The sequence below is a fragment of the Lepisosteus platostomus genome, chromosome 8 (genome assembly GCF_059453375.1).
Source record: "Lepisosteus platostomus isolate fLepPlt1 chromosome 8, fLepPlt1.hap1, whole genome shotgun sequence".
Taxonomy (NCBI): domain Eukaryota; kingdom Metazoa; phylum Chordata; class Actinopteri; order Semionotiformes; family Lepisosteidae; genus Lepisosteus; species Lepisosteus platostomus.
Window position 1 is genome coordinate 14,379,272 of NC_142618.1, and position 26,706 is coordinate 14,405,977.

Below are 26,706 nucleotides of genomic sequence, written 5' to 3' on the forward strand. Positions count from 1 at the left end.
CTTCTATTGTCTGTTGAGAGATGGGGGAATTTTGATGGTAGGTTGTTCTCTGATTGAGCTGGGGGTGCCATGGATCTGGCATCAGGAGCAACACGGACTGAGACGAGGAAACCCAAGGCATTCAGTAGGCTGGATATACATACAGACAACTGGACAAAGGGACATAGAGAGAGAGAGGAAGACAGAGAACCAGAATGATGGGGGAGAAGAGTGGGAGTAGATGGCAGGCTTGTCAGCAAATGATCATAGAGAAAAAGGTGGAGGTGAGAAACCAGAGAGTTATAAGAAGCAGAGTCAGAAAGACAGAGACAGTCGCCATCTCAGATTGAAAGGTAAAATGTTTGGGATTGTAGATACTGGTGTCTGGTTTCAGAGAAAGATGGTTTTGTTAACGTGTGCAAGAGGGAGAGACAGTGGCAGGAGGGAGACAGGAGAAGACAGACTGGAGTGGTGCTCCTTCACATCATGACAGGGAGGAGAGGAGAACCTCAAACACCACACGTCAAACTTCCAAAAATGTTTGTAAGAGAGTGAAACTCAGTAAAGTAATATATTTATTTTCTTTTAGTAGGCAGACTAGAAAGGAAGAGAACTGAAGCCTGTTCTTGTGCTGCTGGTCTCTGTCTGCACACTGGGTGAGTACTGGTGGCATGTCTGCATTGTGTACAGAGAGAGACAGGAGGGAAAGAGGAAAAGGATAGAAGGGAGAGAGAAAGAGAAGAAGGAGGGGAAGGGAGAAGATGGAGAGAGTGAGAGGAGAGAAAGGGTTTATAAAGCAGAGTAATTGGAGGTTTGGCTGTGGAGCATCTTCAGGAGCGAGGGAGAGAGAAGCAAAATATTGAGACAGAAAGCACTGGAGAACAGAGGACAGAAGGGCAAAGCTGATGACAAAAGTTCACTTCACCCTTTCACCTGCAGATTGTCCACTACTGAAAGTTGTATCTCCTTCTGTCTCCTTATTTCTTTATACAATAGGTGTACTTGTGTACAGTATATGGGACACAGCTTGTGTATACAGTATACAGTGAGCGTGTATGGTATTGAATGCCTTGTATTTCTATTTTGCGTTTTATTAACTTTGTGTATCTGTTTATATCAGTTGTGTTCGCTGCCAGTATCCCACAACCCTGCCCGAACACCTATTACCAGGACTGGTACAGCATGGGCTCACTGTGTGTGAAATACTACAACGATTCTCGCACATTCACTGATGCTGAGGTACCTGCCCATCGGCCTCAATTTGTGTTTCTTTGGGTGACAGTCTCTGTATATATGACTTTCTGCTCCCATTTCCCTCTGTATCTATGACTGTTTCAAAATCTATTTCCTTTTCTGTCTCTCAGAGCTTTCTATTTTTCTCTCTGCTCATGTTTTTCCATAAACATTTTTCCAGTGATAGTGTATAGTGTTCTATCGGTGTGTCTATACTGTGTTAAGCTCTCTCCTAGTGTAGTGTTAATGTACTGTAGTGTCCAGTCAGTGTGTCTGTACCGTATTAACCCCTCTCTTTCAGTGCAGTGTTAATGTACTGGAGTGTCCAGTCAGTGTGTCTGTACTGTATTAACCCCTCTCTCTCAGTGCAATGTTAATGTACTGTTGAGTCTAGTCTGTGTGTCTGGAATTAATTGACTTCCCTCTCTCTCAGATCTTCTGCAGACATACAGTTCCTGGAGGTCACCTGGTGTCAATCCATAATAAAAAGACCAACAAAGACATTTTAGCAATTGTCAAGAAGCACAAAAAGAGCAGCAGTTCTCGGATTTGGCTGGGAGTCTATGAGCTGTTCAAAGTAAGTTCTTGGGTATAGTTGTATCAATCTGAGTGCAGTGTTAAAATACTGCAGTGATCAATTACTGTGTTTGTACTGTAGTGTCCAGTCAGTGTGTCTGTACTGTATTAACCCCTCTCTCTCAGTGCAGTGTTAATGTACTGGAGTGTCCAGTCAGTGTGTCTGGACTGTATTAACCCCTCTCTCTCAGTGCAGTGTTAATGTACTGTAGTGTCCAGTCAGTGTGTCTCTTCCTCCTTAGACTAATGAGTTTCTTTGGACAGATGGTTCTACCTGGGATTTCAAAAACTGGGTTCCTGGTCAGCCCGACAACACACGCGATACTGAGGATACTGAGGACTGTGTGGAGATGAACTGGAAAAGTGCGTGATCGATGGAGAAGCAGACTTGTGTGTTCAGTCATTGTCCTAGTCTGTCAGTACATCATACTCAGACAGTGTTTGCGTCAATTAGTCCATCACTGTCAAGAGGTCTAGTCATGGTCTCTCTGTCTTTCTCTCCTCTCAGAGGAAGGGGGGTGGAATGATCATCACTGCTCTGAGAAGAAGAGCTACATGTGCGTCTTCAAGCAGTCAGCCTGAGAGAAGAAAGGGGCCACTTGAACTGCTTTGCTGATCTGCTGTCCTGAAGAGACACAGGGTCTGGGAATAGAGGGAGAGAGAGAATGAGTGAGAGGGACTGAGAGAGGAAGAGAGGGAGAGGCTGTGGACAGTGTTTCTCGTTCTGCTTTGCTTGTGCTCAATGGAGGCTCCACTGTCATCTCCTCATCAGGCACTCAGGGAGAGCAGCTTCCACTGCTGCTGTTTGTGAAAACACTGCACCAAAATCCATAAAAACACAACAAAACTCTGAACTGAATGGTGTTACTTTCTTGTATGTGGCCCTTCACTTGTGTCTCTATGGCCAGTAGTGTAATTACTTTCCTCTACTGTCCTGTAAATCCCTCTTTGATCAGTCTGTTTTCAAATATGGGTGAGAAACTAAACTGACAGAGAAATCACACAGTCCACAGTAATAACACACCAGGATGGGGGCTGTGTACCTACTGTAGCGAACTTTAACACAGGTCTGCCCAGGAGACAGAAAAATGTAGCCATAAGGGCTAAAGCTACTGCCTAACTCTTTCTTTACAGTACAGGAAGTAAAACTACCACAGACCACAACACGAGCAGAAGCCTGGCTCCTCTCTGAGCTACTCAGCAGCTTCTTCAGTCTCTCACTGTACAAACCAAGTATATGTACTGTAGCTGAGCTGCTTACTGGCTGCTCAAACTTCAGTCTCTTGCTGAGAAGCTTCTCAAACACAGTGTTGGGTTTGGGCTGATCCAAATTTAAACTGTCTTTTGCAAAGAAATAAATTATGAAAATTAAATGTCGTCTCTGATGTCTTCTTTACTCTGATCTATTACATTCTAGCCCCACCCTTCTCTAACTGGAAACTACATAAACAAAGCAATCTAGAGCAGTGTATCTCCTTCCCCTTGCTTGATACTCAACAGCTTCAAGGCACGTGGAGAATGTTTTTATAGAACTCTGTGTACAGGGCTTCTATGAATTGTCTGTCCCATTTACAGTAGTCCTGGTTTGTGATTGGACACCACACTTCACTACCATATACGGTACTGGGTTGTATTACACTTTCAAATACGCAGTGTTTTATACGGGTAATGTACAGCTTTAAAGCCAGAATCACTATGTTTGGAGTGTGCCACATTTAAACTATCTTCTGCATGGAGATGAATGTTGGAAACAAAATGTCTTTTCAATCTTGTTTGGCTTGTTCAGTTCTGTTTACCCTGAAGTATCTGATGGCACTTGATCTTTTGAATTTTAAAATTAAACTTGAAAAGACATCAATAGAAGAATCAAGACTAATGTACCTCCTCTCCCTTGCTTGATACTCTACAGCTTCAAGGCTGCCACAAGGCTCCCCGATCGCAGAACAGGAGCTGCTAGAAAAACTCTACAGCCTCAGACCTAGAAAGCACCTCAGCTAGTTGGTTCACTCACTGCTCTGAGCAACACTGACACCAGCGCAGTACTGCCACAACAACACAAACAGGAGTCAACACAAAAAAAATGCTACCAGTCCCTAAAAAGACTATACACACTGGCCAGGTGTCTGACCAGAGTAAGAGGCAGCAAAGAGAAACAGACCCTGATGAAGTACAGGATCAGTGACCACAACCCGGCCATAGACAATAGGTGAAAAGGTAGACTTGGCTCTCCAGAGAGGACAGACAATGAATCCCAGAATTAGAACTGAGGAAACTCAGTAGAGCTGCAGCAGTGTATGTGATCTCGTCTCACAGCCTGAGGAGCTGAGAGTGAGCTTTTCAATTCATATTAACAATGATAGGGTTATTGTTGTAAACTGTTTGCAATTGATTAGTAATTGTATTTGCTTTGACCATACTTCGTTGACAATGACAAGAAATCTCTTTGAATTTGACAGTGACACTCACAAAGAGAGATAGGCGGTCAGTCTTCAATTCAAGTTTCAATTATATCACAATAAAACATGAAATGCCCATGAAAGTTGCTCTCAGAAGGTCCGAAATTAATCTGATCACAAGTTGTGTTTTTTCACCATCACGACAGAAGACAGAAAAGGACGTCTCAGCACTCCTCTATCTTCATCAGTGTTAAAGAACCTGTGAAAACACATTCTGAGCAGCTGCGTGTGCTGTGGGCTCCTTGAGATTCCAGGCCAAGCTTGTGAAGCCGATAATCTGGGGTCTTTTGTCGAAGATGGGGGTTTTAATTTGCTGTAGTAAATTATTACTGTGAGAAACGGTAACAGCAAATTGCGAGAGTATTTGACCACTTTTAGGAACTAGTCAAACATCATACAGTAATTTATTGCCTCACACATGGATTCTAACTATACAATATACAATTCATTGATATACTGTAGCTAAAACATGCATTGCAAACAGCAAATGCAATAGAATATAACTGTGAAATGATCTGTGGTGAACACAGAACGCTTATCATTCTGCTGCAAAATGTATTGTAATATACATATTACATATTGTAATATTCAACTAAAATTGTATTCCAACCACAATATAATCTCATGTTCTAAACATAAAGAAAGGTCTCATCTGTAATATACAGTACCTACTCATAAACTTAGAGCCTGTAGTGTGTGACACAGAGTTCTGAGATGTACTGTATATTGAGATAAATATTCTGGGGAAGGAAGTGAATTGAAGTCTAGGAAAGTACATGCAAGCGAAGAGGATGTGACTCTTAAAGGGAAACTGTAACGCTATTTTTATCATTCGGGATAAGAAAGAATCAGCCTTGATGAGCGTATTTCAAACCACAAGTAAAATGTACACAATAACGTATAAAACCTCCAATTTACATCACAAAATAGACCAAATTTCCAGGTATGCGCAGCACCATGTTCTGCAATTCAGAACGAGGCGACAAACCTCCTGGTGACGTGTTGCTGTCTTATTATTACAGAATAAACAAGCAGGCTTGTGAATATATCTCTAGTAATCTCATAAAGATATTGCTTTCGATTTCTAGACGGTTTTAATACCCCTCTCGAGGGAGACAGAAGAGCACATTATGAGAAAGAAATCAGGGAAGTAAATATTTAATTTGGGGCAGAGTTTATAAGGCTCGAGGGACGGATATCATCGAATTTCGTCCAGCGAGACAGAATGCAAGACTGGAAGCAGAACCAAGATGATTAAGAAGTGGAACGTGTATAGCAGCACTGAGCCCCTGCCTGGATCAGCCTGTCCGTCCAAACTGGATGACCAATATTACGTGCTGTTTCTTTTAACTCCCCTCCTGTGCGGGGGTCCGTTTTTGGAGGTGGGTGTGTCCCTAAATTGCATCTCTCTGTGGATTGGTTGAAGAGAGTGGTCCGGTTTTAAAATGCCGGTATGGGACGTCCCGAGAGAGGTGTGGAATAAACTATGGCGAATTTTTTCGAGAGACTGGTGTTGGTTTGTAGTTCTTGGTAAACTCGAGATCTGTCGGGTTTGTTTATTTGACTGTGGTGGGGATTGGGATTGTTGTGGCTCTTGTGTTGTTGTTTTTTTTCCCCCGTTACAGCTTAGTTTAGTGCAGTAAGTTAGCTTGCGGAAAACTTAGCGGAAAACTGCCAAGAGGCCAAGGGGATCTTTGACAGAGCTACTGGCTTTTATGGCCGAGACTGGTCAAAGTGTGACAACAATATCCCAAGCACAGATCAGGCTTGTGTCATGGGAGTGCCAGAAGGAAGCCATTACTGAAAAACAGCAACAAAGCACTGACGTGATGCTGCAAATGTGGGGCGAAAACTGTTGTGGCCTGACAACTAAAAGGGAACTTTTGGACCTCAATGCTCCTGGGAGATGTAGAAAGTATTGTAGGGGTAAAGGGGTCCTGGCACCCTATAGCTCAAAATGTCATCAGTATATTGGCTCTGGGACAGCTTTTTTCAAAGTCAGACTGCCTCCTCATTTAGCTATATACTATAAAATACAGTTCCCTCAGGACATAGTGCCAGTGAGAAAGCTTCTTGTCACAGTGCAGGTCACTGTAAGCAGTCTGGGTGGCAATCATTTGGAGGAGATGTCTTAAGGCATACTTCTTAAACATTCTATACTGCAGGTGACAGGGCCTTCTCCTGCTGTGGCCCAAATCTCCAGAGTTCTACCCCGAGGATATCGGGGGGTTATCTTCTCTAAGCTCTTTCAAATCCGGGCTCCAAACCTTCTTCGTCAGAAAGGCCTGTATTTAACTGGTGTCTGTGGCTCTTTCCTGCATCTCCTTCTGCATTCTAAACCGTTGTCTTTAATTGTGCTAATTTTATCTCCTATTTTAAACTTTTAAAGCTGTTAACCCTTTGATAATGAAATGCTTTGAGAAGCTACATTTACAGGCACGATAGAAAATAATGTTAATATTATTGTATTATCATGGGGCTCAGAAGGGTGGCTTTATTGCCCTCTTATTTTACAGTGGGCCGTGCTAATCACTGGAATCTTAGACCGGGGAGACGAGTAGAGAGACCCGAGAAGCACATGGCGAAAGCAGAGATAAAGGGGACTCTGGCATGTTATTATAGGGGGAAAGTTAGTCCCTTCACTCCAGGAGAACACTACAGTATTGTAACGCATACGGCCGAAAGGTTGTGCAGGATGTGCGAGCCGGCATACCAGCGCGGTGATGCCACCGCCCTTCCCCGGGAATAGCAGGGACCGAAGCCGCCGGGCTGCCCGGGTTCGAGTCCCCAGCGGTGGGGGGCTGACCCAAGGCGGCAGCGGCGGGGGCTCATACTCGCGTGAACCCGCGAGCGCTACAGTATATACGATTGCCTAGTACTTTGCCATGTTTATGTATTGCCACTCCATAAACACTAGTCAATTAAATGTGCATACATACATTTTAAATAAGGTAAGAATGAGAAACTCCTTACAGTTAAGAAGAATTGTGACATGCTTTAAGACAATGCATTTCCTAAAGCGCGCGTTTGAAAGGACAATTCTCTTCTTGCGGTTAGATTAAGAAATTGGAGACAGTTTTAGTTTCACTTTTATAATAGTTTCACTTTTCACACAAACGCACAAAAATACACAGCTATTCAAACCGTGGAGGATTTTATTGTGCTGTTGTGCAGTGGGCTAACGTCCCGTGTTTCTCGGTACTGCACGGATTAACAGGAAAAGCTTTTGAGTTAATGTACATAAGACATTTCTAGACATTCCTGGCTCGATGCCAGTGTTTATTCCTTTATGGGAAGCTTGTTATATTTTCTGCTGGCCTTCCGCCTAGAGTTCATGCGGTTTTCTCTATCCTGTTCTCGTCATTACGAAACTTGAAAGCGAAAATAAATATTTTCCAGTCTCCTGAGTCATCCGGCGGGCAGACGGCTCGGTCACAGTACCGAATCGGCGCCAAAGCAGAGAACCGGGTCACGAACGTCTTCGCCTTCAGACCCACCAGACCGGGCACATCCTCGGGTACGCAGGTGTGCCGGGTGACGGGAGGCAGAAACTTCTCTTAAAAGGCAGGTTTGGATGTCTCTATCGCAAAATCGTATCCTGCTTGTAAGTTAAAGGTTTGAAATTAATCTTAACGGAGAAAGCATTGCTGCAATGTTAATTGCAAAGATTGCCGTCTCGGTTTTTATCATTCGCTTGCAGTCCAGGTTTCCTGTAGTGACGGGAAGAACCATACTGTATATATATAATATTATTCTCTGACTTCTGAAGTGAATTGTTCGCCAACAGGTCTAATGCAAATAATGAAATAAGGAGAAAAATGCGATTTCAATTAAATCTATACGTTTAAATTCATTTGCTTGGCCTGTTTTTTTAGATATGAGTGGGTACAAGTGGCTGTATACGTTTAATGGTTTTAAATATACATGTTTAAAATAACGAGTTTATCGAATGTGTAAAGACAAGCCACTTCCTTTGAATAACGTTTGTAGCGTGTGTGGGATCTACGTTACCGCAGAGGGGGGACGCCCAGCTAGCGCGTATTGATATGTTGTTCTTGTAAAAAAAAATCTATACGGTTATGGCTTGTTCTGTGCGGTTGTGTTACAGTGGTAAAAACACAATAATGATGGTGATTTTTTACTTAATGGAACAAGTAGGGCGCTGGGGGTTTAAGATTCCTTTCCCATATAAAGAAAACGAAACACTTCTCATTCTAATCAAGGACGCCCGTACTTACTGTATGTTTTAAAGGTCTTGAAACAATACAGATACACGAAACTAAATAATTTGTTGCTTTAGACGTCACTGTAGATAATATCATGGTAACCTAACTTCGTTTGATCGTGGAAAAAATAATAAAGTAATCGTTTTTACAGTTGTGGGGAAAAGGGATATGAAAGTTGATTAAGTGGAGTTCGCGAGCCAGCGTTGCAGTACTTGAACATTTCTCAGCTCATGTCCTGTGTAAAAATGTATTCTTCTAAGTTTTAAATCTGACTTCGATAGTTTTTTTGTTGTTGTTGTTGCTTTTTTTCTCTTATCTGAAATGCCTGAGAAAATACAGTCTCTAATCTAATTTTGGGTTAAATATAAATTTAAGGTGTTTGAAAATTGTTCCACAGGGCACCAACAGCCATCGTGTTACAGAAAAACTGAGCTGCGGTCACGGAACCGAGCACGGGCCCGCAGGCAGGAGCTGAATCTTACTGAACGACCTTTGGGCAGAGGTGAGCGAGGAAAAACGCGTAAGTACCCGTGGAAACGAGGTTATGGATGTAATAACATGGTCAGATGCTAAAACCTTGTTTGAACAAATGTTTTGGGTTCAGGTCTTCCCCTACCCATCCCCAAATTCAGGTCTGCATACAGTACATATTGGGATTTAATTGATAAAAAACAGATTCCTCAAGATGTCAGGCGCTACCTCGTTCTTATTGTTTTTCAGATCATCTGATGCACGACTGCACTACTCCGTACAACTGTCAGGTGGCGCAGTGAATCCTTAAAATACCGCAACTGTGTCTGGCTGTCACGGAAATCAATACAGTCTTAAATGTTTATCAACCTATGAGTGCTTTTCCGTGCTAATTATACTGTACTAGAGACAATTTCGGTCACCACATTGCTACCACAACTCTGAAAGAGATACTGTACAGTAGATCACAATATAACAGTAATAAAGTCATACTTCCCTGTTTGATATAATTATCATTTTGTTTATTACACACAGTATACAGAACTATTAGTCATTTTGTGTAAATAGTAGCAAGGAATTAGAAACCATAATTTTAGATTTTGATTATTAAAATAAATTACACACATAATGCACTGGCTCTAAACCATACATTATCATACTGTATTTAAAACAAACATGTCCAGTAAGTAGCAAAAAAGAAACCCGATTAAAATACGTTTTTATGTAAATTACTTCGTCGATCATGTACTGTATGGTAGTAGATTTAAATTGCTAATATTGTAATTTGCTGTTGAGGCACTGTACAGTATTCTCTGCTCAAAAACATTTATGCAATATCATTTTACTGGTCACTTGCAGAACAGTGAAGCTAGTGGCGTGTAGATGAAGGCAGTCTGCAAGAATGATCCTAATCAGAAGTACACTGTAGTTAATGTCTACAATGTACAGTACTGTTTGGACATCGGTGGACATGACTTCACATGATGCTTTAACATGTCTGGCATATTTTAAAAGTACAGGACAGTACATTCTTTGAAGGAAATACTTCCTGTCCTGTTGTAAATAGATCATTTCAAAATACAGAAAGGAGTTGGTTGAATCTGTAATCGCACAAACGATGTGCTTCATTTGTGTTGGTTTGTGCCATTGAAAGTCGCGTTTGTGCTGCATTCATTCCTGACATATAGCACCTTTTTTTGGGGTCGGTGGTAGTGGGGGGGGCTTCTGACCTCAGTCATTCCCCCAAAAGTGGCACAGGAAAACCAAACTGGTCTCATTCATTGGTGCTCTATAAATCACACATGACCGTCTACAAGGAACTTTGCTGTTTGTAGCGCACTCTGGGTAGTTGATGTACTTGTTGGTGGAGGAGAGGATACTAATGCCTGCATCCAATTAGTGGTGTAGGGTGGATATTTTGCATTGGAAAGTATTTTCTGTGTGTTTGTGTGAATGCTAAAATTAAATCTGTATGTAACCACAAGAGTTAATAATAATAATTGCTTACACTTATATAGCACTTTTCTGGACACTCCACTCAAAGTGCTTTACAGGTAATGGGGATCCCCTCCACCACCACCAGTGTGCAGCCCCACCTGGATGATGCGACAGCAGCCATAGTGCACCAGTACTCTCACCACACACCAGCTCTCAGTGGGGAGAGCAGAGTGATGAAGCCAATTCATAGATGGGGATTATTAGGAGGCCATGATTGGTAAGGGCCTATGGGAAACTTGGCCAGGATGCCAGGGTTACACCCCTACTCTTTTCGAGAAACACCCCAGGATTTTTAATGACCAGGAGCTCGGTTTTACATCTCATCCAAAGGATGGCACCTGTTTACAGTATAGTGTCCCTGTCACTATACTGGGGCATTAGGACCCACAGGTGAGCACCCCCTGCTGGCCCCACTAACACCTCTTCCAGCAGCAACCTTAGTTTTTCCCAGGAGGTCTCCCATCCAGGTACTAACCAGGCTCACACCTGCTTAGCTTCAGGGGGCTGCCAGTTGTGAGTTGCAGGGTGATATGGCTGCTGGTAAAGAGTTGCCGTTTCAACCTTGAAAGGGGAACATGAACAGAATTATCATTTCTTAAGAACTGGCCGTGTTTACTCCAGCTCTGGATGGAAACGTGAAACGTGATTTCCCATGTGCGTTGTATTCCTGAAATATTTGATCTGGGTATGACACAGCCTGCACACTGCATGGCTCTTATCCAGTTCATTTTTACCTTTTAAAAATGTGCCCATACAGTGGCTCTCCAAGCGGAGGGTGCAGGCCGGAGCTTGTCCATCTTCACAAAGCGGGTAGCTTAGCTTAATTCAGATGTAAGCATGGCTCACTTGTCCAAAAACCAAACCATTATTAGTTGCTCTTTTTGTCCTTTACTTTACGTTGTATTGTTTTTATCTGAAATGTTTAGTACTGTGCATATTAAAAAAAATTAAAAGATCAATTAGGGAGTTTTGTGCATCGATGCAGAATCGTACAAGGGAGAATTATGATGCATCTAAGAATCTTAGAAAATGAAAATGTATGGTCAGTTGCGTTGTTATGTGCCTTATAGCAACCTTGCTGTGAAAGGCGCTATATAAAAATTAATTGAATCAATTTGTTTTCCCCACCCCTATTTGTCAAGTTAAAGTTAAATAGAGTAGTTGGTGTTGCTTCCAACAGACTCCTGTCAGCTGTGCTTCTTGAGGGTCTGAGCCCGTAATGGGATTCTGGAAGTAGCTCCAGCAAGAGGAATGAGAAATTCATGTACACTTCTGCACAGATGACCATAGTCCACAGCTGGATTTTCAAGTACTTTGAAGGTTATCACCTTGAAGTCAGGGGGGAGATCCTCTTCATTCCTGGTTTTTATGACAAGGGAGAGGAGGTGTAGTTTTAGGTCCTGTCCAGTGTGTTTACTATTTGCAGCAGGAATCCCATCATTTTTAATGAATCCCCCCCAATCACAAATATCATTTATATCCCGAAGAGTGACCCCTGGACATGGTGGTGACAGCTTTTGTTGTGGAGAAACTGAGCACACCAAATTCCATATACATCTTGACGGAATGAGACCTTGATTCAGTAAAATAGAGTCTTCTTCATTCACCTCAACATTTGTTGACATCTTCAACCTGTTCTCCAAAAGTCCTAATTGGTGAGAATGAGGATGTTGCTTTTTCTTCTTCATGAATGTGGTGGTTTTCATCACCTAATGTAAGTGCTGGTAGAATTGCGGGCTTATGTCTAATTTGGTGTTTTGGGATAAATACTGTATACTATAGCTGTACAGATGTAGCCAATTAAAATGCACGGTACAAACCCGTACCGCGGGCAACTACGCGTACGCCACCGCACCGTACCGCAGTATGTGATTGGCTGGCCAAAATGACCGACAGGGGCACTCGTGCTGCATTGGTCAGTAGTGAAAATTTTTTAATCATTTAATCTCTTTACTGTGCACATTTTAATCCGCTTAGTATTGAATATTTATATGGAATTTTACCACTAAAGGGAATTTTTAGTAGCTGAGCATAAAAAGAAGAGGAGCATAACGCATCTGAAGGTCATAAACGATATTAATTTAGGAACATAAGCATATTATGTAAACTGTATATAGCTGGTATTGGTAAGACTTTGATGCTTAAAATGTTAAGGGAGAAATGGAAGACTGGTGTGTATTTTTTCTTTAAACTACCAAGACCAGCCATATACAGTACAGTTTACATACGGTAATATGTTTATGTTCCTAAATTAATATCTTTTATGAGCATGTGAAAGGCATGGTGAATCAGAGATTCTCAAGAATTACTTTGTATGATTGGAAACGAATGCGTGATCGGATCAACGGAATGCTGTGGTCTTTTCATTTACAAAGATGGTTACAAAGAATGTGGACTATGGTAATACTGTGAGTTTACAGCTTGTCCAAGGTCATTCATTATTAATACTATTAGTAATATCTTCAGTAAAGACTTTAATGCATAAAATATTTCTACATAATTAAAATATTTATGATAAAGGTGATAGGTCGTGTACTTTTGTCCAACTGAGCGATCTTGCTTTCATAAAATATACCAACTTTTTAATGTATAATGATTAAAATGCTGTAATACACAGTTTAAATTTAAAAGCCTAAAGAGTATACAACTTAAATTCTTCATTGAATAAAGATTGTCCCTCAGCAGTGATCAGGATTCGAAACTGATTGTTTTCTGGTGACAGCTCAAATGCTGTACATGACAGGTTAAACTTTATTAGCTCCACCTGGCGGTTTTACAAGGTGATTCTAGATAATATTAACATAATCTTATTTGCATACGGTAGGGCGCGTTAAGACGCGTTTAGATGCGACACTCCCACCACATTGTACCACAGCATACCCCGCTCGTTTTGAATGGCTTCATCTGTATAGTATTATACTGTATGGTTATTTTATATTTGACTGGATATTTTGATTTATCTTCAAAATGTTTCTTCCTTTGTTTGATTAAGTCTCCCACTTAGGTTTCAAGTTGTCATTGCGTATTCAGCCCATAAACACTTATATAAAAAATACAAGTAGTATTTACTGTATGTCCTGAAGAGCGAACTTTGTAACCCATAATCAGACCTAAGTAAATAGTAATTACCTTCACAGCAGAGGCCATAACCTAATATCCCATCCGTTCCTTGAGGAGGAAAAGAAAAACATGATAACTGATCCACTCAAAATGTGCCCTACTCTCAGATCTTGGTTGGAGGATGTTTCCTCAAGCCAAGGAGAAAAAAAAACAAACAGTTCTAATGTTATTTAGCCTCAGGAAAGAGATACCCCTCAAAGAGGGATGGAAGCAATTGCCAACCAGTGATTCCCAAGTAAACCCAAAACACTAATAACATTATTATCATTTTAAAAAGAGAGCATGACAGACCTATGCACTAGTGCTATCATAGTGATTTGCAAATAAATTTTAAAAAGAAGAAAGAAATACAGAACACAAGTCCCCTGGCCAGGCTACTAAAACTAAGCAGAAATGTGCTTGTAACATCACTGGGTGGCAGGTGTCACACTAGTACTGACTGGGTATAGCTGTGCTTGGCTGCTGAGATCCTATGAGATCAGGCTACAGCACAGTAATGATGCACATCTTCAGACTTTTTAAGACATTTACTGTATAAACAAGTGACTATGTAACAGTATTTTCCACAATGTATTTTAAAGAACATTAGATGAGCAGATCACTCTGTTATTAACCTGCTTTTCTATTTTCTTCTGTTTTCTATGTTACAGGAAACCACGTCTACACTGGTGATGCTTATGTGGTTGATCTTCTTTTAATTCGACAGTAGGAACAGAAGGAAATGGCCAGGACAGCTGAAAACAACCCTGGCACCGATCTTGCGGCAGAGCTTGAGAAAGCTGGCCTGGACGGAGTTTATTGGTCACAGGTTTTTAAAGATGTCCTGAGTGTCCGAAACACAAGAGCACTGCAGTATCTGGGAGACAAAGATTATGAAAAACTGAAAGAGCACAGCACACACGAATGGGAAAGAGCGGCCCTGCGGGAGATGCTGGGTTTAAAGAAAAAACAACTGGAGAAGCAGGAGCCTTTGATGAAGAGAGTAGAGCAGGTGAAACGGGATCTGGCTGAGCTCCAGAAACTGCACAGGGAAGGCATAGACCGAAACAGTGCTCTGGTGAAAGAACGGGAAGAGAAGATCCGCTCAGCTCTTGATATCCCCCAGGAGTGCTGGGTACCTGCTGGACAACCTCTGAAAAACCTGGTGGAAAATCTGCACAAACAGCTTGGTCTTCTGGAAGGCTCCTCCCTGTCTTCCCCCGGAAACGTTGCTGATGAGGAGGTGTTAAGAAGCGCGTCTGGAGGCTTGGCTCTGGAGGGAGTGTACTGCACCAGGAATCTGGAGGACATGGTGGAGAAGAGAGAGCAGCTCATTGAGGTCCCTGAGGGCTTCACTCTCAGTGGACCCCAGCACAGCTCCCTTTATGAGCAGGAAGAGTTTTCGTCTTATCAAACGCAGACGCTTTTCCAGAAGGTCGTGGAGAAGCTTGGCTACACATTCAGGTGCTCAGTGAAAGCTGGATTCAAAGCCTTTTCTATTGAAAACACAGCTGAAAAATCACACTCTACAGAGAAGGAGAAATCAAGCAAATCCTCGTCTGAACACTCCTACATATGGAAAACAATGTTCAATTATGTACCACTGGCATCCAGCTTTCTTGAGAAGGATAAACTGAAGCTGTCAAGTGCTGCCATGAGAGACCTCAGAGACATAGAAACAGTGCTGTTAAACACTGATGAGGATGACGTGACCCCTTTGTTAATAGAAAGAGTTGTTCGTTTTTTCCAGAGATTTGGTTCCCATGCTAACCAGGGTCCTCTTCACTTTGGTGGTGTCTTCTGGTGGAAGGCCTCTGCTGAGGGTTTCAGCAGCAGTGATCTTACAAAGATGAACAGCCTGACATCCGAAGCCTTAAATATCTATGTTGGCGCAGGATACAGTGGACTAATGTCATCCATTTCAATCGGAGTGAGCACCTCTGCAACAGAGCTGAAAGGATCCTTTACTGGGAATTACACAGAAACTCAGATGAGTAAAGTGAAGCTTTCTGTCACTAAAACTGGGGGTCCTGCTCAAACCGACAATCACCTGCAGTGGAAATGTTCTCTGGTCAGCAGTAACAGAACATGGCATGTGATAGACAGAGGAACCAGGCTGATTCCTGTGTGGGACATCATCCAATCTGCTCACACACAAGACTTCAAAGACCCTTTCAAAATGAGCAGCTGGCTTGTGGAGGCTTACAGAAGGATCACAGGGCAGGATGCAGACCTGATGTCAGGAGAGAACGTGCTGTCAGCAGAGAGAGAGGCTCAGGCACTGATTCAGAAGGTGAACTGGGCTGTGTCCAACAGTAAACAGATTCTGACTGATTTACTGCAGTTCAAGATAAAACTGAGAGAAAAAACGGGATCCCACAAAATCTGGTTTCAGACCTGTCTCTCAAACGAGGACATGCAAGAGTTTTTGTTGGAAGCTGTTAAAAAGCACAATCCTGAGGAAGCAATAAACCTGAGAATGGTGGTGCGCTCTCTCATGGAGCCTCACCTGTACACAGTGAAAAACTTCCCTAACAGAGCTGAAATCATGAAATGGGTATACCACAACAAGGAGGAAATACACAGAGATATTTCTGTTTCGGAGTTCTCTGAACTGGCAGAAATCCTGAAGCAAACAAAGGAGGAATTGCAAGATTCCAAATTTGCACTCAGTGACTCTGTAAACATGCGTGAGGCCAAAATCAAAGCCACCTGTACCATCACATTCTCCCTGACCTCCTTGCGGCAGACTTTAGTACAGAACAATGAGGAGGAAACAGAGCTGCTGGTACTTTCTATCATCACTTCCTTAGGATACAGCTTGAAGAATAAAACTTTCAGTTATCTTCTGGACTGGAAAGACGTTGATGTTTTAGAAAATGAGCTCCAGAAGGCTTATGACAAGTACTGTTCTCTGAAAGAACAAGCTCCTGCAAGAGCTCAGGCCTACTTAGTGCTGACAGCTCTGACAGTATCCAGAGATGAACAGTCAGTCTCCTCACAGGACAAAGAAAAGCGACTACAGTTCCTAAAATCACAGCTGAAAGACAAAATGTATCCTGATGTGTTCTCGGCAGTGGCTTATGTAAATGAACAGCAGGACTGGGAAAGACTTCAGCAAGAACTAATGTTCATTATTGAGAAGAAGGGGAAAAATGTTGGAATGGAAGAAATTGTGAAAGACCTGAAGAATTTAACATGCTCTCAGGAGGTCTCTTTCTCGGAGAGCAGCCACTCATGTTACGATGTGTCCCAGTCCTCAGTCCAGCAGGACTGTCATCCAGACACAGTGAAAGAACACTCTGGTAAGGCTGTGAATAACAAAACAGATGCTTTTATGAACCTGCTACAAAAACTTAGGCTCAGGGATTCATATCCATGTAGGATGAAGAAAACTGATGTGCTTGTTATCAACAGTTTGTCATGCTGTGCCAGCCAGCCACAGACTGAGAAGGACTTGTGCTTTCATTATCTCTACAAGCTCATGATGTTGGACTATAGTTACAGGAGTATGTTTCTTAAAGTTCGTGTGGCTGAATCTGTCAAAAGGTCTACACCAAGCCAAAACGCAATCGATGCCATCATATGCAGTGATGACTTTTTCAATCCTGGCGTCCAGAATTTCACTACCTGTGATGACCAAGACTCTGATAAAGTGACACACATTCACCCCATGGACGTCCACATGGCTGTGTTCCACTGCTCTGGCAACTTTCTGAGGCCGTACCTCTTCTCAAAGCTCTCCACCTGTCAGTTCGCCTTACCCCTCCTGGTGCCTAGCCCCTGTACTGGGGCAGTGGAGTTCCCTCTGTGGGCCCTGAGACAGATCAAGAGATCATGGTGCAGTAAGGAGTCATCTGAGAGAGGCAGCACTGTGAAACACAACAGCAAGGACATGTTTGAAACTGCAGTGCCAACTGTATCCTTCATCCGGCTGGGATCATCCTCTGTCTCCAAATCCCAGATCCTGAACAACATCATCAGCCCGAAGAAACACAATGTGTTTTTCCATCGGCACTGCAGAGGTGGCTCCCCAGACTGCCTACTCATGGATGGGGTGGTGGAGATCGCTTGGTACTGTCCAGGAGGCAGGAAGGACGATGTGTTTGAAAACTGTGTGGCTTTTCTGAACCTCCACGGTGATGCCAGCAAACACCCAGAACAGCTGCAGTTTCTCCAGGAGGTCAGCACTATCATTGTAGTTCTGATCTCAGAGACTTCACTGGATGAAGACATGAAGAAGATAGCTCAAACTCTTTTAAACTCTTCTGTCCCCTTGATTTGTCTATTAGCTGGAATGGAGAACGTTCCCCATTCAAACAATCCGACCAGAGTACGACTGGCAGCTAAGAGCAGGAATGAATCTGATCTGACTGATGAGATCATTTCACACATTAAACACATTCTCTCCACTCACAGCACAACTGCCAGCTTGCAAACAGTCTTACAGGCGGCAAGACGGCAGTTCAGGGTGGATGAAGACTATAAATCCTGCAGAGAAGGGAAGGAAAAGGCACAGATTTTATTGGGGCTGTTGAACGAAAATGAGTTGTTGTGCATCAAGGAGAATCTGTTACCACTGCAGGGTGAGCTGTGGCATAAGTGGTGCATGAAGGACAAAGAACAGCATCGTTTGCACAGCAAAGCAAATAAAAGCATCGAACAGCAGGTGAGTGAGATCAGAGCTGAGAAAATAGCCCTCCGCCGTGAACAGCTGAAGAAAGCCTTCCCTCTCAATGATTTCATGAGATCCTTCCTGGAGTGTTTAACCTCTGGAGATTCACAAGATAATAAACTGTTCATGCTGCAGTGGCTGAGAATGTATCTAGACGAACTGACCACAGACACCCTGACTGAGCTTCAAGAGAAATACCACTCCACATGGACAACACTGAGACAGAAAGAAAAGACTAAGGACAAGGAGCAGGAGACGAAACTGCAGAAAGACTTGAGCTCAATATCTGAACAGATTAGTGCAGCTACACTTGGACTTCAGCACCTCATGAGAGAAATTGCTCAGTTGTATGAGGCAGTTCAATTAGAAGGACAGGGTCTAGAAGATTACAGATGGCTTGCTAATGTCCTTCCTGCTATTGGAGTGGAGATCTTGATTTCAGGATATCCTCTGGAGCTGATGGACGGAGATGCTGCTCATGTGCCTCTGGTATGGATTGAGGCCGTGCTGGACAAACTCACTGAGAGACTTGAAAACGGAAAGGTGTTTGTCCTCTCTGTCATTGGTGTCCAGAGCTCAGGGAAGTCCACAATGCTGAATACAATGTTTGGCCTGCAGTTCACAGTTAGTGCTGGAAGGTGTACCAGGGGAGCATTCATGCAATTATTGAGAGTGAGTGAGGATGTCCGAGCCCAGCTGCAGTATGACTTTGTCCTTGTGGTGGACACAGAAGGACTTCGATCACCAGAGCTCAGTAATAAAGCCACACTGAGCCACGACAATGAATTAGCAACTTTTATTATTGGGATTGGTGACATAACTCTCATCAACATCATGGGAGAGAATCCATCTGAAATGCAAGACATTCTCCAGATCTGTGTCCAGGCTTTCCTTAGAATGAAATCTGTCCAGATAAAACCTAATTGCATTTTTGTGCACCAGAATGTGGCAGAAGCTTCAGCAAATAGCATGAATATGGAGGGAAGGAGGCGTCTACAGGAGAGCCTAGATGAAATGGCTCGCATTGCAGCCAGAGAAGAAGGCTTTGAAATTACTGGCTTTGGTGATATAATCCAGTTTGATGTGGAGTCACAGGTTTACTACTTCAAAAACCTTCTGGAAGGAGATCCTCCAATGGCTCCTCCCAACCCCTCCTACAGCCAGAATGTCCAGGACCTGAAGATGAAGCTGCTTACTATCGCTCAGTGGAAGCCAGGAGTGAAGTTTCCCTTATTGTCAGACTTTAAATTACGGATCCGAGATCTCTGGAATGCCCTGCTGGGGGAGAACTTTGTTTTCAGCTTCAGAAACACTTTGGAAATGATGGTTTACAGTAAACTGGAGGACAAGTTTGGAGAGTGGTCATGGAAGATGAGAAAACGAGCCTTGGAGGTACAGAACAGACTGCGCAACCAAATTACGAATAAAATTATTCAGGGTGTGACATCAGCAGATCTGATGAGAGAATTTGATGAGGTCTACAGAACCCTGACAGATGAAATAGAGAAGTACTTTAAAGAGGAAAAGTACCAGGAGATCTTAATTAAGTGGAAGGTGAACGTTGACAAGAGATTTGAGAGCTTGAGGAATGAGCTCATTGAAGAAAATCAGAAGCAGTGCAGTGAGCTGATCAGACTCAAGAAATGCAGAACAGAGCTGGACAGGAAGAAATCAGAATATGAGGCAGAATTGATTACAATGAGCAAAGATCTGGCATCTAGACTGAAGGAGCAGAAGCTTAGCGATAAGAAAATAGAGGAGCAGTTTGACAGACTCTGGGTGAACTGGGTGACCAGAGTGTCGTCAGAACAGCCCCCTGAGCAACAGCTGAATGTCAAAGCCAGAGTGGAGAACATCCTCCTAGACAAATTCAAGAACCAGGGAGATGTCATCAATACGATTGTGAAGAGAGAGAAAATTTTCCAGTTCAATAAGAAAAAACACATGAAACAGACCTGGTATCAAAAAGCATGGCACACAGTTACGTCTCATGACCCACAGTGGGAGATTCATGGGAAAGAACTCACTCAACAAATAAGAACCAATGTCAATAAATACATGGAGAAGAAAGAAAATGAAAAGGTGGATTTCAATGACAACTTCATCCATGAAATACTTGGGCTTATAAAAGGAGACATAAATGAATATGAAAAATTCTTAGAACAAAACATATTCACAAACGAGTACGAGTTTGAATTGTCTGTCCATCTGTGCACCACGGTCGTGGGACGGTTTGAGAAAATGCACACAGCCTTCAAGAGAGCCAATGATCCTCTGATTTACCTTGAGAGTAAGAGGGATGAGTACCTTGACTGTTTTAAGAGCTTTTGTAAAGGAGCCACATCTGTCACGTTCTTTGTAGATTTTTTGTGCAAACGCCTCAAGCCAGCGATTCAGCAGGCAGTGTGTGATAAAACCTGCATCCAGATTACCGATAAAATGAAATCGAACTATCCAGCTTTTAATGGTAACAGATCCAATCTGGAAAACCACATTCTGAAACACCTCGCTGAGCAGGAGGACTTTGACTCCTATATGGAATATATTAACCACCCAAAGCATTATTTTGAAAGGTTCATCAGGGAGCGTGTTGAGAGATACTGTAAAGACAACAAAGATCAGCTGAAAAAGATGTTTCTTACCAATCTGGATGATCTAGTGCAGCAGATCTTAAGAGAGAGCACTATGGTCACTGCAGCCGTGAAGGAGAAGCAGAGCGGCGCCTCCGCGTGGCTGGATGAATTCTGTGCAGCAGTGGGAGACCATGTGTCGCTCCCCCGAGAGGAATTCACAAACATTGAAAATGAAGTTGTTAAAGACCTGCAGTTTCTCGGAGAAATGATGGCCTGTTCTCTTGGTGAGATACTGGAAAACCTTAAGAAAGAAAACAGCAGAATTGACTTAACAATGTTCAGACAGAGACCTGATGAGATTCTGTGTGAGGCCCTCAGTGGGTGTTGGGAGCAGTGTCCCTTCTGTAAAGCCATCTGTACTAACACCATCCTTAACCATAGTACTGACCACAGTGTCCAATTTCACCGTCCTTCAGCTCTGGCCGGCTGGTCTTTCTATAAAACAGATAATTTTTCACTTTATTTTTGCACCACAGCAGTTACCGCCGATATCTCATTCAAGTCTTGTAAAGGATGGATTCCTTTCAAGCAATACAGAACTGCTGGAGCCCCTTATGACAAATGGAGCATCACTTCAGATGGCAGCGAACAGTCCTACTGGAAATGGTTTATCTGCACTTTCAGATCACAGCTGGAGAAGAAATTTGGGTACAAATTCGCAGGCCTGGGTGAAATCCCTGCCGATTGGGAAAGAAAAAAAGACGCGGCACTAAAAGATGTGCAGTAGACATACATCAGTGTAAGTATTAAGGGATTGTAGAACATCGTTGGTCATGATCTAAATCATAGATTCCTTAGAGTGAAATTAAATATTGAGGCTCTGAAAGCCTAATGGTTTCAAGCATATTACTTAGGTTAGTTCACATTAAAAAGTCACAGAAAGCTTTCACATTGTTGAATAGTATAGATTTCTGCAAACCATGGTGATTTGTTGTAACTCTTAGATTTTACCTTCAAACTGTATCTGGACATTTGTTATTTGTTCACATTACTAGTAATTATTTGAATTATCACTGTCAGACACCTCGCACCGCAGAATTACCAGGGTGTGGTGTGTCAAACAGACTTGCTGTGTAGGAAATTGTAGCGGGCAGGCAAAATATTATACTAAGAATGAACTGTTACTAAAGATTTAATTTTTCTGTTGCTTTGAGAAAGCACTTTGGACCTCTTTCTATAACAGCTAAAAGGGGCCTTTGTGATAAGAAGCATACAGTATCTCAGGTTTGTAACACAGACAAGGACATGATCAAACTGGTGCATTCTGCAAAGCCCGATCAATATATGCCAGGACAAGAGAGCGAGTCAGTAAACACCAGTTCTGCATCATGGCTCTTCTCAGTCTGGGACCCATTACTGTGCATAAGAGGTCCATCACCCATAAGATGACCAAACAATGAGGAACCTGCAGAGTGGATAGAAAAACTACACCTAATAATTGTCCTAATAACCTAATAACCATGCAAACTGACAGTCCAAGTCAAGGAGTCCAAGTCAAGACTTTCTTCAAGGTGCCAAGCCTAGAGAGCGCGTCAGTAAAGAGCAGAGTTCTACCCACAATTCTCTCTGCAACAGAATAAATCTGTTTTGCAAACCAATTGTTGTTTTTGTCTGATCAAAGAAATGAAGACAGTTGGTCTTATTTGTTGACATTCTGAATAACAGAGCTTTTTCAGTAAAGGTATAACCAGGATCATCGGAGCTTCTCCCACCCTTGTGACTGGATCCGAGCAGACCACTGTGCATAGACCTAAAAAAAAAAAACTTAACTTCTGCAAAATGCTACAGTACCTGCATTGTAGAGCTGCCCTCAGCAAATGCTAAAATGCTAAAGAGCTCCCTCTCTCTCTTTCTAGCACTGGGACACTCTCAGAATCACCTGCTTGCTCTGTGCTCGATCACAGACAACACAGCCCAGCTCCGTCTTCAGCAGGAAGTTCAAAACTCACCAAAACCCAAAACCTCAGGACTCACATTACAACTCTCAAGTGTGAAACTATTATTCCAAACGTGCTTGATTTAGCTAATTAATATATACTAGTCTATGAGAATATGAATGTGATTATCTATATAGAAGACTGATATAACCTATTGGGTAAATAATAAGTATTACGTATAATCATATCAATAAGTGTTATAGTCATACATATTAACTCTGACATTACTAAATTAACTGTGACATTACTAATTCTTGTCTTTGAAATCCGAGAGAGAATGATTTCTCTTGTGTGTGTTTTGTTGCTATATCAATAAAATGTATGTTGTGTATTTAGAATCCATGGGTGAGACAATTATTGTGGTTGATTGATTTCTGACAGTCTTCGAACCACTGTTGCAATTTACAGTTACAATTCCTATTTCGTTCTGTAAATTAAATCCCTCACATCACAACATCATAATTCATTACTTCAATTAGATCCTATTGAATGTCATAGAGAGATGAAGTGTGTAGAGAGTATTTGGTGTGACTTGCCTAGCTGAGGGAATTGTAGCCTAGCCTTGTGGATAGGCTGTCCAAACCCCTCAAAAGACCAGTGCAGAATCTTTAACAATTAAGTTAATTATGTACAAGCTTTAGGGGGTTGGATCCGTTTGGATATATGTAGAATTCACTTTGTGAGAGCCTCAGTCTAGTGTCTTGATGATTGAGATTAATATTTTGCAGAATACCGGAATACCAGTTGCTGAGCCAAGCTGCAGTGTAAGAGTAGACAAGAAAGTGAACAGTGCAGGGGCCGTCTTAGTAACATGCTGTGGAGGTTATGTCAACAGCAGTATGAACTAGTAACACACTGGTTTATGTTGAAAAACAGAGAGGCAGAGGAGATGACTAATTGAAAAGAGCAAGAAAAATATAGATAAAGAATATTGAGAGCAGGACACACATTTTTTTCCCTCTTTATTCCATGACAATAAATGTAACATTCCAGAATGCAAAAGTAAAGCTATTAAACTGACTGTACCAATATTAACTCTTTGCGTCTATTATTAGTGACAGAAACATAAGGGTTTAAGGGCACAAGCAGTGATTATTAAAAGGTTACCCTCTGGCATTAACAGAACTTAGCAAATCCCCAAACCCCCACCTCTGCAGTTTTCTCCAAACGGAACTGCAACATCCCAAAGCAGGATGGACTTGCTAGCACACTATATAATCCCTAAAGAACTGCCTGCTATGATTCCACTAAAATAACCACAGATTTCTTCTTTTTTTTTAACCTAACTCGGCTCACCATTTGATCGGATCCCAGTTCAGTCCACAAGTAAGTCACTTAGACGTTTTTCTGGGTCCTTGATACTGTGAAACCTTTACCACAGCAACTCGTGTTTGTTCTATTGAGTCATGGTAGATCCATAGTTTTACCACCTTTGTGAGCATTTCCATACCATCATATCGCCTGTCTAGTTGGGGTAGAACAATACCCTCGAGCCACAGCACAGCAGCAGCACAACCCTGTCCATGATTACCGCTGTCTCAAATTTCTCCCACCCAAGAAGTTTGGGAATTAAGCCTTTTACAAAGTCTGTGGGTCACCCCTTTTCCTCTCCTACGGGGATGCCCACTATACATTTTGCTAGTGAGCTTGTCCCTCCGGATCATTCACCATCAATAAACGTCTTCCTGGCTTCAACCGTCCTTTTGAGGTTCATGACCTTGAGATTTTATTGCAGCAAGAATAGTTGAAGTTGAGACACTCTCCAGCCTAACAGACTTTCCTCCATACGTTTCTGAAGCTGGGCTGACAACCAACTCCGCAGAACTGACATAGGGCAAGCTATGGGATCTGTAGAGCAGTTGGACCCTAACAGCCAAAATCCCTGAATGACTGCTGACACCTGGGGCTGCATTCATACATCAGCCACCCCGATTTTGCAAAACATGTTTGTTCTGTTGGCCCTGAATAAAGTGCACCTAGCTGCACTCAAGAAATTTGCTTTCAGCAGTTTAATCTACTGGGCAATATAGAAAAACACTTTCAACACTATTGTATCTTCATCAGTGTTGAAGAACCTGTGAAAACAGATTCTGAGCAGCCGAGTATGCTGTGAACTCCTTCAGATGCCCAGCCATGCTTGTGAAGAAGATTTCCTATCTTCTTTCAAGAAATAGCTGGATAAGATCCTTCACAACCTTTCCTGGGCTCTTGAGTTCATCCCTCACCCTCACACATTTAATGGAACCACACGTATTCTAGCAGGACTCTGCACACAGCACACACACACCTCTGGCTGAGAGATAGGAAGGGTGTTGGTGGGTCTTTCTAAACCTACAATTGCACCCAAAATTTACTAATTAAAATGTTAGTGCTGTGTTCCGTTAAAATACGGTCTGCTTTCAGCTATCTCACCGAGACATGTATATCTCACTGCAGGTCTTGCACTCAAGGTTTTCGGGTTGCATTGGATTTAAAGACACTGGTCAGTTCCCCATCCATAAAATCAGACAGTCTGGGTTTTAAGAAGTCAACACAGGAGAGATGGGTTCATGACTACTCTGCTTTAGTGTCCTGAGTGAAAGTCAGATTGGCCATCAAATTAATGCTCATCCAATCCCTCTTACACCCTACAAGTACACTCACCGATGTTTATTAGTGCTTCTAACCACTTCATCCAACTCAGGCTCTGGAGCCCCCATGACTCCATTCCAGCAAGCAATGGGCACAAGGCAAGATACACCCTCGCTGGGACAACAGTACATCGCAGGGGACACACAGACAAAAACATATAGACATACCAGCACCAGTTTCCCCAGAATTAACCTATGCAAATACACGGAGAACAAGTTCCTCACAAATAGCACCCTTACTCCATAAATGAAGTCCGGGCCCCAGCTAGGCAACAATGCCAACTGCTGCACCACTGTGATGCCCATAAACACAACAGGGAAAAAAATGAAGATATTCTTTATTTGCTTTGTTGATTTTTATGACAGGCCTACCTCTCCTTCCCCATTGGGGGGGACCAAAATAACATGAGAGCAGACTTCATTTTACCAAACTATACACAACATGTACATCTTGCTTAAAACCAGCCACCCCCAGGAGTCTCTTTATGTACCGAAATTCTAAATTAACCCCATGTGAGAATGTGGTTCACAGCTATTCAGCAATTACATAATCAATAAATGTACCACATATGAACAATAGAGGCCTTGATGACAGTCATAGTGGCGGCACAGCTGAAGCCACTATCCTCTCTACTGTTGGCCTGCCGCAATTGTAAAGAAAGCTTTTGCCTCAGTTTGGCACGGTGGACTGTTTTACAAACTTTTTCTCAGTGGTGCAGAGGGTGAAAGAACATCATGAATGTAATGCATGTGGAGAACAGTGATACATTCTTGACTCGGGCATGTGGGCTGGGAATTCAGCACTTTCAAATATCTACATGTGCTGCAGCTCCTGGCCCAACATTACTCAGTATCTATATCAATGAGCTAACAGAGGTGTGAGAACAGTCTGAGCTCCTGACACAGCACTGTTCCATTTCTATATCAATGAGTTAACAATCAATGAGTGTAGGAACACTAGGATCTGGCCCAACACTGTTCAATAGCTATGCAGCATGAGGCCAGGAGCTACAGACAGTCTAAACATCTACAAGCATCTGGATGGGAAAACAAAATGTGAGAGGAAGAAAGAGCGATTGACAGAATGATGGGGGAAGAGGGGAGGAGGATAGAGAAAAACTAGAACTCATCTTATTACAGGCAGACAACTCATGAAGAGAAATTAAACCTGTTCTTCTACTTCTGTCCTCTGTCAGTGTACTGGGTGAGTTACTGACAGCAGGACTGTACTGAGTCGGTATAAGGAAAGAGACAGCTAAGACTAGTGTAGGAAAGAAGAACAGGATTAGTAACC

At 42.5% G+C, this 26,706-nt stretch overlaps 2 protein-coding genes across 6 annotated transcripts; both read left to right on the forward strand.

Moving 5' to 3' along the window:
• The first annotated feature begins 740 nt into the window (after positions 1–740).
• Positions 741–3,150, forward strand: LOC148656096 (lectin-like). Its single transcript, XM_088644390.1, has 4 exons — positions 741–749; positions 1,646–1,801; positions 2,031–2,151; positions 2,297–3,150. The coding sequence occupies exons 1-4, from the start codon at positions 741–743 to the stop codon at positions 2,368–2,370; spliced, it is 360 nt and encodes a 119-aa protein (XP_088500516.1). The 3' UTR covers positions 2,371–3,150.
• Positions 3,151–7,371: 4,221 nt separating this feature from the next.
• On the forward strand, positions 7,372–23,120 carry LOC148656097 (interferon-induced very large GTPase 1-like). 5 transcript variants are annotated; one of them, XM_088642522.1, is made up of 4 exons: positions 7,372–7,808; positions 8,868–8,990; positions 14,209–21,584; positions 22,702–23,120. In XM_088642522.1, exon 3 carries the CDS (start codon positions 14,280–14,282, stop codon positions 21,570–21,572), a length of 7,293 nt encoding a protein of 2,430 aa, XP_088498648.1. In that variant the 5' UTR covers positions 7,372–7,808; positions 8,868–8,990; positions 14,209–14,279; the 3' UTR covers positions 21,573–21,584; positions 22,702–23,120. The 5 variants fall into 5 exon arrangements, with proteins under 5 accessions (XP_088498648.1, XP_088498645.1, XP_088498647.1 ...); XM_088642519.1 differs by having other exon boundaries at positions 7,372–7,848; positions 14,209–23,120; XM_088642521.1 differs by having other exon boundaries at positions 7,372–7,848; positions 8,868–8,972; positions 14,209–23,120.
• The last annotated feature ends 3,586 nt before the right edge of the window (positions 23,121–26,706 follow it).